Source organism: Microcaecilia unicolor, chromosome 6, assembly GCF_901765095.1.
Source record: "Microcaecilia unicolor chromosome 6, aMicUni1.1, whole genome shotgun sequence".
NCBI lineage: Eukaryota > Metazoa > Chordata > Amphibia > Gymnophiona > Siphonopidae > Microcaecilia > Microcaecilia unicolor.
Window position 1 is genome coordinate 299,376,135 of NC_044036.1, and position 14,511 is coordinate 299,390,645.

Consider the following 14,511-nt stretch of genomic DNA (forward strand, 5'->3'; position numbering starts at 1 on the left):
GCCAATGCACGATGGCCATCCAAACAATCAGCTGGACTCGCGCCCATGGCCGGAGCGACATAGCTGGCCATCGGAACCGGACCCCACGAGACTGCCGCCAACAGCCCGCATGGCCGACTGTCGCGAGTTGGCTGCGCGGACCGCGATTCAGGTGAGGGATGTAACAATAGCGTGGCAAGATTTCCATGTGGAAATCCAAAAGTAGTCTATAACAATGCACAGAAGGAAATTGGTTAACAAGCTAATTAGCACTGATAATTGGATGTTAGCAACTAATTATCAGCAGTAATTGGCATTAATTAGAATTTATACACAATACTTGGTAAGCATAGTCTGCAACGTGGTGCACGTAAATTTTAAGTCAAATTGTTAAAAAGGGGGCACGTCCGTGGGCGTGGAATGGGTGGTCATGGGCACTATGCACACTTTTACAGAATACACCCGCTCTACCCCTAATTTAGGCATCTGGATTTACACCAGGTTATACTTGACGTAATTGGCCATGACTATATTTAGTTGCGTGAACCGGTGCTCGGTGTATTCTTTAAATTGCATAGAAATTTAGGCTCATACTATAAAGTACACCTAAATTAAGGTATACTTTATAAAATATGCCTAAGCAAATTTCATTTCGGTGCTGAATTTTTAGGCCTGATGTATAGAATCTAGTCCAAGGTGTATTTGCTGACTGATAAAGCCTGTTTAAAATATCAGGTCTTCTCTTACAGCTGGTTGATTACAGAGTGGAATTCAGCAAGTGGTGGGTAACAGAATTCAAGACCATCAAATTCCCATCTCAGGGAACTGTCTTTGACTATTACATTGATCCTGAGACTAAGAAGTTTGAACTGTGGTCCAAACTCATCCCCAAATTTGAGTTTGATCCTGACATGCCCTTACAGGTGAGTGAGTACTGACCATCTCCCTTCTAGAGATCTGTGCAACCTGCATGCTTTGTAAGTGACATGCAAACTAGGACTGTAAAATACTAAATAAATTAAGGTGGCAATTCTATAAATTGATACCAAGATTTAGGTGCCGTGCTCTTAATCAAAACTTTTAAACTCCAAATTAAGATTTAATATTCAGCTGAAAAGTTATGCTCCTAAGTCTGGATGAAAATAGAGCACAAATTTAGGAGGCCAACTTAGGAGCATAAATTTAGGAGCTCAGCATTTTCTGAATATTGTTACACACACTTGTATTAGGCAATTTTCAAAAGCCCACTTTCTGCATATAAAATCCTATTTAATATATGAAAATGCTTTAGAAAATTTCCCTTTAAGTGGTTTCTCATCCTTGAAACAAATCCGATGTATGAAATCCATAATTCCCACAGTCTAGCTTGTGTCTAGAGATGTTTTCATATTTGATTTGGTTTATTTACTTTATATACTACTCAGCCCAACCAGACCAATAAAGCAATTTGCAATTTAAAAAATATATTACAGTCAAAAGTAAAATAAAAATTGTAAATCAACACTGAAAATGTAGTTATTGGCTTAATGTTAAAACACAACAGCCTAAAATAAAATATATTGAAAGAGGCAACCATTAATCACATCAATTATAACTCTGTTCAAAAAAAAAAAAAAAACAAGGGCCCGATATTCATTTAGCAGCAATCAACATTTTGCTAACTGCCACCGGCATCAAACCCAAAAGTTCAATGCCAGGCCATATCCAGGCACCGACATTGAATTTCCAGGTTTCTGGAGCCGGTTAAGAGTGATATTCAGCACTTAACTGACTATGGGCTACCGCATATAGATTGGAATGACTTTTATGCAGTCCTGTTTATGTGGTTAACCTGGTGCCATTTTTGCCCCTGGAACATGCCCAAAATAACAAGGTTTTCAGTTCAGCACTAACTGGTTATTTTCAGTGTCTGAAAATTAGCGGTTAGCTCTGAACAGGCAATTTCACTGGCCAAGATTTGTTTCTGACTGATTAAATAGCTTTGAGTATTGACCCTCAAGTTTTCAAAGCTTTCATGAAGGATAGGTAGTTGCTAATATCAATCAAATTGGCAGGTAAGGCATTCCATAAAGATGATCCAGCATAATAAAATGTTGACAGGCAAACGCTTCTTAATGACAGCAATCAAAGCAAAATTGTTGAGAAGAGCACAGTGAAGGAATGTACTCAGCCTGTTCAATAAATAAAGATCTCCCACGTAGAATGCCTTATGGAACTAGACACAATTGCTTAAATGAAACATTTGTAGTAATCAGAAGCCAACCTAGCTTGCACAAGAAACATTTCATGATCAAAAAAATTTTTTTTTGCCAGTAATCAACCTTTCTGCTGTATTTTAAACAAGTTGTAATCTTTTAAAGCCATTTTTAGTTAATCCTTGATATAATGAATTGTAGTAGTTGAGTTGGCTAGTGACAGTCACATGGACTACTTTGATCAAAATTGCAAGAGCAAAACAAGGCTTAAGTTGAAGTTGATAAAAACTACAGCACCCATTTGAGAAGACACTTTAAAAGTGTTTATCACAATGAAATCCCAAAGTCAGTGTCTCTTCATGCATTGAATTGAACTACCTTATAGAGTGGGTTTGAAGATCAATGAATTGTCTTTCCTAGATATCCACATTGCTGTGGAAGTTTCTAGATTTAATTGTTATGCTGATACATCCAGTCCTCAGGCATCTTTAGAGTCTAATTACGAAGAGACATTTTTCTCAGTGAAGTCCAGAAGTTTGTTTCCAGTAACTGGAAACCTCAAATGATTCAAGGTCCAGTTCACTAAGTCCTGACTTCTGCAATCTGATTCGAATGGTATGTTCTGTCTCTTTCAGTGAGGCTAACTTACTAGGATCTATCGCAGTAACTCTCTCATTTCCATGAGGTAATTAAATTCGCCGATGACACAAAATTATTCAGGGTCGTCAAGTCGCAGGAGGAATGTGAACGATTACAGGAGGACCTTGCGAGACTGGGAGAATGGGCGTGCAAGTGGCAGATGAAGTTCAATGTTGACAAGTGCAAAGTGATGCATGTGGGTAAGAGGAACCCGAATTATAGCTACGTCTTGCAAGGTTCCGCGTTAGGAGTTACGGATCAAGAAAGGGATCTGGGTGTCGTCGTCGATGATACGCTGAAACCTTCTGCTCAGTGTGCTGCTGTGGCTAGGAAAGCGAATAGAATGTTGGGTGTTATTAGGAAGGGTATGGAGTCCAGGTGTGCGGATGTTATAATGCCGTTGTATCGCTCCATGGTGCGACCGCACCTGGAGTATTGTGTTCAGTACTGGTCTCCGTATCTCAAAAAAGATATAGTAGAATTGGAAAAGGTACAGCGAGGGCGACGAAAATGATAGTGAGGATGGGACGACTTTCCTATGAAGAGAGGCTGAGAAGGCTAGGGCTTTTCAGCTTGGAGAAGAGACGGCTGAGGGGAGATATGATAGAAGTGTATAAAATAATGAGTGGAATGGATCGGGTGGATGTGAAGCGACTGTTCACGCTATCCAAAAATACTAGGACTAGAGGGCATGAGTTGAAGCTACAGTGTGGTAAATTTAAAACGAATCGGAGAAAATTTTTCTTCACCCAACGTGTAATTAGACTCTGGAATTCGTTGCCGGAGAACGTGGTACGGGCGGTCAGCTTGACGGAGTTTAAAAAGGGGTTAGATAGATTCCTAAAGGACAAGTCCATAGACCGCTATTAAATGGACTTGGAAAAATTCCGCATTTTTAGGTATAACTTGTCTGGAATGTTTTTACGTTTGGGGAGCGTGCCAGGTGCCCTTGACCTGGATTGGCCACTGTCGGTGACAGGATGCTGGGCTAGATGGACCTTTGGTCTTTCCCAGTATGGCACTACTTATGTACTTATGCTCAGAATCATCAAGGGATTAACATCTGCAATTTTAGTATATCTCGTCAAAGTGACAGATGTAGTCTGAGGATTGATCATCTTATGTTGCACCCATCTGTCACTCCAGTCACCACCATTCCCACCAAAACATTGGTAGCCGCTGTCCCGGACCAGCTATGACATTAGTACCAGCTGAAATAGGGGCAGAATTAGAAAGCTTTCCCCAAGCCTCTGCAGGTATAGAGTGGTGCATATCATTAGTTTAACCATGCACACACGTTACATTGGAGACCAGATCCAGAGTTGCCTCAGCATCAGGTCTTGCTCACTTGCACACCTTTTTCCAATATTCTTCTGTCTTCTTGAGATCTCCCAATAAATGCTTGATGACAGTAGTCCAACTGCCGCAATATGCTTCAAGTTCAGCATCATACACTGATTTAGAACGTGTTTGATGCTTCCCACAACATACTGTAATGACATGCTCTTCTATCTAACAACATCTGCTCAACTGCCTCACTCATAGTGGATGCCATAGATCTAGTGTCCAGCATATCTCTCAAAGCTGTCACTTGTGCTCAGTTTCTGTGTTCAATAGAAAACAGCTTTATCTGGTTCTGGCAACATCTGACAGGTACACAGGACTCTTTCCATGGTCCTGCTTTGCCTTTTTTCCCATTCCCTTTAGTTTTTTAAAATTTTCTTGTTTCTGACCTTTGATATTTGTTATACATTTCTCCATCCTTTTTTTTACCACCTTGTCATGTATTTCAAGAACGTTTTATTCCATTTTTAATGCAGGTTTTGTACACCATTGTCACAAAATGCCTAACCACCCGCCTGGGATTACCCCGTGGTCCACCTTCACCTGTTGCTTGTGCTCTACATTAACACCCTCTTCCCACCGACTGGGTCACAACTGCCTCTGGGCGAGTCCCCTGCTCTCAAATTATCCCTATCGATTTCTAGGTTATTGGGGCCACACTCCCAGTGATCCTGCAGTTCACAGAAAGCACTCACAGACCCAACACACAAACCACCAGGATTCTTCATCAGTCCACACAGCAGAGTCAACAAACTAAACAGGTTTATTGTCACACTGGAGCAATGAACAAAAATGTGCAATCAGCAAACAATGAAACTGAAATATTAACTAAACATCTATATACTGTCTAAACAAAGGCCAGGACATAATTCACTGCAGGACCGCCGAGAGGGGGGATAGGGGGGACAAAAGTCCCGGGGCCCGTGCCTCCAGGGGGGCCCGGCGCCGCCACCTGGCCCGCCCTCTCGCCACCTGGCCCGCCCTCCGTCACTCCCGGAACTAACCTTAAGCCTCCTTTCACTTCGTAGCAAGCAGCAGCAGCAGGTCAGGCCACTCCTTCCTTCCATGTCCCGCCCTCGCCTGACGTAACGTCCGCGAGGGCGGGGCACGGAAGGAAGGAGGAGAGGTCTGCCCTGCCGCTGCTTGCTGCGAAATGAAAGGAGGCTTAAGGTTAGTTCCGAGGGCCCGGTCCGATAGCGGGTGGAGGAGGGCCCGGTGACCTCGGGTGGGTGGGCGGCGGGGGGGGGGGGGGGCCCGGCGATCTCAGGTGGGCGGCGACCTCGGGTGGGCGGGGCCCGGCGATCTCGGGGGGGGGGGGGCCGGGGGCAGCCTTGTCCCGGGCCCGGCTCCGGCTCTCGGCGGCTCTGATTCACTGAGCCTCAAAGAGCTCTGTCTGTCTTTCCTCCTGGGCTAAGACTGAAGCAACAGCCAGCAACAACTGCTAGATAATTTTTCAAACTCCATGCCAATAAATGCCTAGTCAACAAGTTTTAAACATATACTGCTTCTTGCTTCCTGCTTGTGTTCAAGAAAAAGAACATTCAGTTCCCTATAACAGCTTTGCATCCAACACCACCTAGTGGCCAAATAGGAGAAATACACTTCAGGACATAATTAAAACAGGAAAATATCTAATACATTTCACAGTGTTAAAACACACTGTTTCTTCACAACCATCATGATGGTTTGAGCCGAATGGCAGTGTATCAAATAAATATAAATAAATAAACCTCTCTACTTGAGTCATAAATACACTGCAAAATACCATTATCCATATCAGGAGTTTCCTTATATCTGCCAATATTACCTCCCTCTCCATGCAGGGATGTTAAGCCCTGTGCTATTATTTTTCCTATGGGCGAGGAAGGTTCCTTGCCTAGACTGGAACTTATACAAGACAATCTATCCCTACCATAATGAATATTCATACTGTAACAGGAACTCTGACACACCAGATAGGATCCAGAAACTACTGTTTCCCTTTCTCCATTGCATTTCTTATTGGATTCCTGCTGGAAGCATGCATTCCCTTGTCCTCACTCAGAAGTGGCGAGCATTTTTTCTAGCATATCCAAAATCTGTGCAAACTTGTCTGACTGGGTTGGGTGTTATATTTGTCTGTGCCTCCCACATTGTTCCATTTGCTGCTTTGCTAAAGGTCACTTTACAATGTTGGGGCCACTAATCTGAGTCTATACTGTCATCATTCCTCAAGCAAAGGGCTCTTTGAAAAGCATTAAGCATCTCCCGGATCTCTTCAGAAGTCAGTTTTTCAAGGGACTGGCACCTAAATGACCTTTCAAGTTCCTGATCAGGGCATTTTCTTACAAACATCATTGTGACTTCATATTTTGGGACATAGTCTCCTTCTCTCCTGATTTTGATACTCACTGATGAGATCCACCATCATATTTAGCCTTATCCAATAATCAAGTACATTTTTGTCTGTGTTGGGTGAAGTGTGGTAAAAATCTGCAAGCAGAGGGGTATGTCTTTCTTTCTCTCTATTTTACGTGTAATATGTGTGGTCCCTTTCTCCATTGGGGAACAATATCATTTAAGCAGTTTTCCTTTGAAAATGTGGTTTATCAAAGTATCTGTTGGCTTTGTAGCTGCTGCGCTGTGGATTTAAAGTACACCAACAAAGTACAAGCAGTGATTCAGAATCAAATCTCCTATGCAGTTTTGCCTCCTTTCCCTGCCTCTTTGTCCTGCATCTAAAATTGCATGTGCCATGAAAGTTGTATATTTTCATTCTCCCATCAACAAACAGGATTGCATCAGGAACACAAGTGGGTGATGTCACTCCATGCTGCTGGGTCAGAACAGCTCTCCCACCCAGAACTCACAACTTACTATAAAGTTTTGAGCATGTGTGGCCCTTCCTGCATGCAGTAGTCTCAGCGCCTCAGCTTTGTTCTTTGAACTCTGTCAAATAGGCATGAAAACAGAGCTCTCCCAATAGTTTTTGAGAGGTCAGATTTGTGCCCTACCCACAGTGTAGCAGGAAAATCCAGAATTTTGACACATTGATTTGTCTTTGATCGCAATTAGGCTGCATGCAACCATTGTCCTCATATGTCTCCATGAGCCCAAAGGGACAGCATCAACTGTCTTTGTAACTATGAAGATGAGAAAAACTGCTTCAGTACTGAAAGAAGGATCTTCTCTATGCAGCAGTTGGCTGAAAAAGTGCATCCAAGCAGAACATCTTTGTCAAAATTCCATCTACCTCGCTGCACAATAATTTCCAAAGCCCATCCACTAAAGACCACCACCAGTTTCCACTCAGACTGGTGTGGGGCTCCTCAGATGTTCCCAGGCCCAAAACACAACTGCCTCCTGAGCATTTGCACAGCCCTGAGGGAAAAGTACCATCCTTGATCCCTTCTAAAGCACATGAGATGTGGAAAGATGTCCCTGCATAAATTCCTCAATGAGTGTCTCCAAAGCGCAGACCAAATGCAGTCATTTCCTTTGAAGGCTTCTTCATAAAAGTATCAGTGTCAAGATCCTTACTTAGAACAGTTCATATAGTACGTGCACAGGACAGACCAAGGCCAGTGGATCAAATCAGCACAAGATCTGTTCTGCTCTGATAACACAGATCTAGTGTGTGACTCTTTTGGCTCACATGTTCTTCGGGCCTCTTCTGTGCAGCCTGTAGCTGCCTATTCTCTAATGTCGTCAGCTCCAATTCTGGTGATGGCAGCAAATGAATCCAGTCTGTTTTACTGCTGCTTCTGGAACAATCTCGTTCATTTCTGCAAAAGATGCGCAATGAGTTTATTTAAGATGTGAAGCAAAAGGGTCCGTCTGGTAACTAATTTCAGAAACGTCTAGCTCAGCCATGAGGAAAGCAAGAAGGTGCAGAAAGTTCTTCAGTATGCTTTCTGGTAAAGATCCACGACATCTAGCATGCATTACCCAATTTAATGGGAGGTAATCCTCACACAATTGCTGGAGCGGAGGAGTTAGTTGGTTAGTGTAGTGGGCTGAGAATCGGGGGAACCAGGCTGAATTCCCACTGCAGCCCCTTGTGACTCTGGGCAAGTCACTTTACCCTCTATTGCCCCAAGTACAAAATAAGTACCTGTATATAATGTATAAACCACTTTGATTGTAGCCACAGAAAGGCAGTATATCGAATCCTATCCTCTTTCCCTTTCTATGTCTTGCTACCACTATAGAGTTTCAGTTCTATATAGCTCTGGTGAATTAACATTTCGACCAGAAGATGGAGCTCTTCCCACATCATTTCATAACATGGTATGTATGACTATCAGGTGTCAGGGGCATATGCATCCAAATTTCTCTGTTCAGGGACAAATTTAAATCTCAGGGTCCAAAGAATGTCAAGACAAGTAAAAGGAAGCATAAATCAGGTAGGTGTTCTGCCATGTTATTTTGGTGCTGATCAGTGTGGAAAGTGAATGTATTTAGCAGTTCAGCATCACAAAGCTTCTGGCCCATTGTCAAAAGCCCTTAGCAATTGTGTTGGAATTTAAATTGTCATCTGATTGCAATGACATTTTTTTTGTAAGAGCCCATTCAGTCTCTCCTCTGGCCACATGATTGGTTTGGTTTTTTATAGGAGCACTTAGTTTACTTTTGTCATCTCATACTATTCATTCTCAAGAGGCTGATCCAGTTTTTGTTCTGCCCCATTACTTGCAAGGAGATGGTTTTGTTTTTTGTAGAGAACTAAAATTCCCTGCATGCAGTGGGACTAAACTAGTTCTGCATCAGCTTGTTCAGGTTGACCTGGGTAAGGTGGCAACCCAAAGTCATAAAAACACAGAATTTGAAGGTGGATCTCTGGCTTTTCCCTCACTATTTGCATCTAAGGATCCATGTGCATATGCTCATGCTTTCTTGAATTCTGTGACTGTTTTAGTCTCTTCCTGCTCCTCTGAAGACCATGCCATACTGTCGTACCTTTTCTATGAAGAAGTATTTTCTGATGTTGTTCGTTGGTTTTCCTCATACCATGTCATCTCGTTCCGTTCAATAACCCAGCTAATGTCTGTTATAGATGTGTGGAAAGAACACTTCATTCTCATAAATGGGAACTCTGAATTCTGTTCACCTTGACATTCTTCTTCTTTGTTTACTAAAGATACCATTTCCTTGAAACTTTTTTTTTCTCTATCTAACATGGCATACCATGAGGAATATTTTCAAAGCACTTAGACTTTCAAAGTTCCATATGTTACTGTAGGGCTCATTTTCAAAGCACTTGGACTTACAAATATCCGTAGGTTATTATCAGGCTTATTTTCGAAAGAGAAGGGTGCCCATCTTCCGACACAAATCAGGAGATGGGCATCCTTTTCCTAAGGTCACCCAAATCGGCATAATCGAAAGCCGATTTTGGGCGCCCTCTACTGCTTTCCATCGCGGGGATGACCAAAGTTCAAGGGGGCGTGTTGGCACCATAGCGAAGGCGGGACTGGGGCGTGATTAAGAGATGGGCGTCCTTGGCCGATAATGGAAAAAAGAAGGATGTCCCTGACGAGCACTTGTACGACTTTACTTGGTCCATTTTTTCATGTGACCAAGCCGTGAAAAGGTGCCCAAACTGACCAGTTGACCACCGGAGAGAAACAGGGATGACCTCCCCTTACTCCCCCAGTGGTCACCAACCCCCTCCCACCCTAAAAAAAAACTTCAAAACCCTTTTTGACCAGCCTCTGTGCCACCCTCAAATGTCATGCCCAGCTCCATGGCAGCAGTATGCAGGTCTCTGGAGCAGTTTTAGTGGGTGCAGTGCACTTCAGCCAGGCAGACCCAGGCCCATCCCTCCCTACCTGTTACACTTGTGGTGATAAATGTGAGCCATCCCAAACCCACCTAAAACCCACTGTACCCACATGTAGGTGCCCCCTTCACCCCTTAGGGCTATGGTAGTGGTGTACAGTTGTTGGGAGTGTTTTTTTTTTGGGGGGGGGGGGAGCTCAGCACCCAAGGTAAGGGAGCTATGCACCTGGGAGCAATTTCTGAAGTCCACTGCAGTGCACCTTAGGGTGCCCAGTTGGTGTCCTGGCATATCAGGGGGACCAGTGCACTAGAATTCTGGCTCCTCCCACGACAAAAGGGCTTGGATTTGGTCGTTTTTGAGATGGGCGTCCTCGGTTTCCATTATGGCCGAAAACCGGGGATGACCATCTCTAAGATCGACCATCTCAACATTTAGATCGACCTAAATGTTGAGATTTGGGCGTCCCCGACCGTATTATCGAAATGAAAGATGGACGCCCATCTTGTTTCGATAATACGGGTTTCCCCGCCCCTTCACGGGGCCGTCCTTGCAGGGCGTCCTCATGAAAACTTGGGTGCCCCGTTCGATTATGCCCCTCCACGTAACTTTGTAAGTCTAAATGCTTTGAAAATATGCCTCTATGTAACTTTGTAAGTCTAAGTGCTTTGAAAATATGCCTCATAGTAACCTATGGAACTTTGTAACTCTAAGTGATTTGAAAATGAGCCCCTATGTCATCGTGTTCCATTCAATTACCTTTCTAATGTCTATCACAAATGTGTGGAAAGAACACTTCGTTCTCATAGCTGGGAACTGAATTCTATTCACCTTGACATTTCTTCTTCTTTGAATTCTAAAGACAACACTTATTTGAAAACTTTTTTTTTCTCTATTTAACTTGACAGGATAGTAAACTCCACAGAGCAGAGACTGTCTGTGCAGCACTATATACATCTTTATAACTGTTTATTTTAAAGATCTGTGTAAATCATGTAGCACAATGTAAATGATTAATGATAGTAGCATATGGGGGCGCTGATGAGCATGCTACAACATGGCAGCTTGAGTGAGGAGCCCCCCAAGGCAAGCTTTCTTTTAACAAAATTCCACTCTTTTTATTTGAGAGAACACATTCAGCCAAGCAAACAGCACTCACTGATCTTGTTGGCAGCTAAATCACATAAAAACGAACCATCATTCCACATCAATACAGGTGTGAAAAGGTCAAAACAGGAACCGCTGTCTCAAGTCAAAATGGTACCTACCGCTTGGGAAGAGGAGATCATAATGCCATGGTTCTCCAAGAACTGTGTGCACTGAAAGAAATGGTGCAGGTAAATCAGCAAACTGCTGCTGCTGTCGTGTAGGGAGAAGTAATCTCCCTCAGTCATCAAACAGGTTCCTTTCAAAACAAAATTTGCTTGAACTCCAACTTTGCTTGAGCCTCAAGACAGGTTTACTAGCCTGCAGGTGGAGGCAAAACAGATGCTGTGAATCAAATTGCAGTTAGAGGAGATGAATAATAGAAGCAAGAGAAGCAATTTTAGAATTCTGGGACTACCTGAGAGATTTTTTGAGTCTCTGTGTACAGCTGAAACAGTTCAGGATGAGATACAGGCTCTTTCACCCCCCCCCCCCCCCCCCCCCCCCCCCAAAGTGTGAGTCATTCGGAATGATAAAACTTGCACATTTGAAGACCCAGAAGAACATTTTTATACAGCAGTAATTTGCATGCTCATTGCTTGTAGCATGTAGCAGTAGTTTTGGAGCGGAAGAATGCACAAAGTGTTTACCCTGTGGATGAATGATGGCAGATGATAGCGGCTCCTTCCTGTAATGTACTATTCCATTTTGGCAACCATGTTGTAGTTTTTGGTGTAACCCTGTCAAACATTTAAGGCATGTTGCGCCTAGTTAGTCACATGGTTAGCACTGTCTGCAGAATTGTAATTAATCTGTCAGAAGTGATATTTCATCTATGTGATCAGTCAGCCTTCTCCAAAAAAGGCCTAGAAGGGTTGGGTATAGGATCTTATCGGGGCTAGAAGCGCACTTTGGCATTTTTCAATTAGCAGCCATGCGGAGGTGCTGGCAGCAACCACATGTTCAATATTGGAAGCTTCATTCAGTGTTCAGTTGTGGCACTACTTTTCAGTTCCAATCTGGACTTCATGGATACTCCAAAATTCAGGTTTGGCTCAGGTTAGTGGAGCAACACCCAGCCTTAGTGATGATTCTTTGGGGTTAAAATATTGTGTCCCTGCTCTGCCTATTCTGCACCCCCACAAATACCTGTGCATATCTCACATAAAAGCAGGCAATTTTATAAAGCTTTTATAGCATGTAAAGAATGTTGTACATGTGGATAGTGTTTCTTATAAAACTATGGAGTGGAGGAGTGGCCTAGTGGTTAGAGCACCGGTCTTGCAATCCAGATGTGGCTGGTTCAAATCCCACTGCTGCTCCTTGTGATATTGGGCAAGTCACTTAACCCTCCATTGCCTCAGGTACAAACTTAGATTGTGAGCCCTCCTGGGACAGAGAAATATCCAGAGTACCTAAATGTAACTCACCTTGAGCTACTACTGAAAAAGGTGTGAGCAAAATCTAAATAAATAAAATATATATGAGCAAAAAATAGGCAAGGTTCTTGATTTTATGTGATCAGTAGGTAGGTGTAGTCGGCAGGATAGTTTAGGTGGAGCTAAGGCAAAGTTGCAATGCTTGTACGTATTTTATAAACTATGCTTGTGGTGCATACATTTACACCTTCAGAGCAGGGGTAGTTCTGAAAGCCTGTATGATAAAGGCACATAGGTAATTATGTTGCCTCTTTCTGGGTGGCCATCATGATTAAAATGTTTCTCATTCTCTGATTAACTGCAAATACCTGTCTCAACATTTATGTCGTGCTAGAGAAAGCCATTATGTGGGGTTCAAAAGGTGTAATATATACACATTGTCTGGAAAAAAACGGGACCCCCAACATTTTTCCAAATAACCCAAAAACAAACGTACTATTATTGACTGGTGTTACTGCAAGATACTGTAAAAACTGGGTGATTCCTGTTTTCAAAATGATATCATTCAGGAAGTGACCACTAAGATCTGTTTTAGCAAAATGGTGTTTAGTGAAGAAAATGAAGTTGCAATTACATTTTTGCGACAAAATAAGGCATACAGTGCAAAGCACAGTGCCATACCAAGGTGATGCGCCAGGAAGGTGGAGCCACCTGAAGGTGATGCGCTGTGGGGGGTTATGCATCGGGGGAGGGGGGTGTGCAGCAGCGATCCACCCCGGGTGGTTACTGGCCTAGGAATGTTTGCTAAGATTGGGATAATGTATTTTCAAAGGTCATAATAAATGTTTAAGAAATTGCAAAGTATTTTGAATCTATGTAAGGGGTCCTGTTTTTTCTGGACACCGTGTACATACAATAAATCCAGATGCACATCTCTTGATGGCTGTGTTTTCTGTTTGTCTCTCTGAATGCTTGTTTGACTCTGTGGGCTGTCTTTTGGTGCTTTTCTTTATCAGTATCTCTCTTACATAAGCTTGTTATTTCTACTTGTCATTGCCACTGTATTTCTGCGGTGGTTGCAGTCCAACTCTTGACTGATTTTAAATGCTTGTTTTTCAGGCATGTCTGGTTCACACCATGGAGACCATCCGTGTACGATACTTTGTGGATAAGTTACTGGAGAGACGCAGGCCAGTCATGTTGGTAGGAAATGCAGGCACAGGGAAATCAGTGCTGGTGGCTGATAAACTAAGCTGTCTTGATCCAGAGGAGTATATAGTGAAGAATGTACCATTTAACTACTACACCACCTCGGCCATGCTGCAGGGTAAGTTGCATATTGCACTAAACGAAGACCACCTTGGCCCTGCTGCGGACATAGAATACTATAATGTCTCTGTATTGCTCCATGGTGTGACCTCAACTTGAGTATTGCATTCAGTTCTGGTCACTGTATCTCAAAAAAAGTTATAGCTGAATTAGAAAAGGTTCAAAGAAGAGCGACCAACTTTCTAGGCATCCTATATAATAATTTGCACCTCCAACGTTCCATGTCTGGCTGCCTGGGTTCGTAACATCTCCTGGCATCAGCCAGCCTCCAGCGTTCCATTCCCCCTCACTGTCCCGCCCTCGTGTCAAGGCGTAATGATGTCAGAGGGCGGAAGGGAACGCTGGAGGCGAGCTGACGTCAGGAGGGATGTTACGAACGGAACGGAAGCCAGCGCCAGCCAGCCAGAGAACATTCAGGTACAAATCGAGGGGAGGAGAGAATTGCAGGAAGAATCGCTAGACATGGAGGGGAGGGAAGAATCGCTGAACATGGAGGGGAGGGCAGGGGAGAGAGAAAAAAACACTTACATGACAGCCTTCCTAGGGTCCGTTTCATTGTTGAGGAAATGGGCATGGTTCCACTAGTATTCTATAATGTGGTGCGTGTAAATTCCAATGCACACAGTCAAAAAGGAGGCAAGGTCATGGGCGTGGAATTGGGTGGGTTGTGGGTGTTTCAAAAAACTATGTGAACTACTACAGAATACACCCAATGTATGCCTAACTTAGGTGCAGGTATTTA

At 43.3% G+C, this 14,511-nt stretch overlaps 1 protein-coding gene across 1 annotated transcript in view; it reads left to right on the plus strand.

The window, feature by feature from the left end:
* The window catches only part of DNAH9 (dynein axonemal heavy chain 9), a 408,742-nt gene that overhangs the window by 147,128 nt on the left and 247,103 nt on the right, over window positions 1-14,511 (plus strand). The window contains exons 37-38 of the mRNA XM_030208005.1: window positions 729-902; window positions 13,560-13,767. Of these exons, the coding sequence (XP_030063865.1) occupies window positions 729-902; window positions 13,560-13,767 (382 nt within the window). The remainder of the gene's footprint in view (window positions 1-728; window positions 903-13,559; window positions 13,768-14,511) is intronic.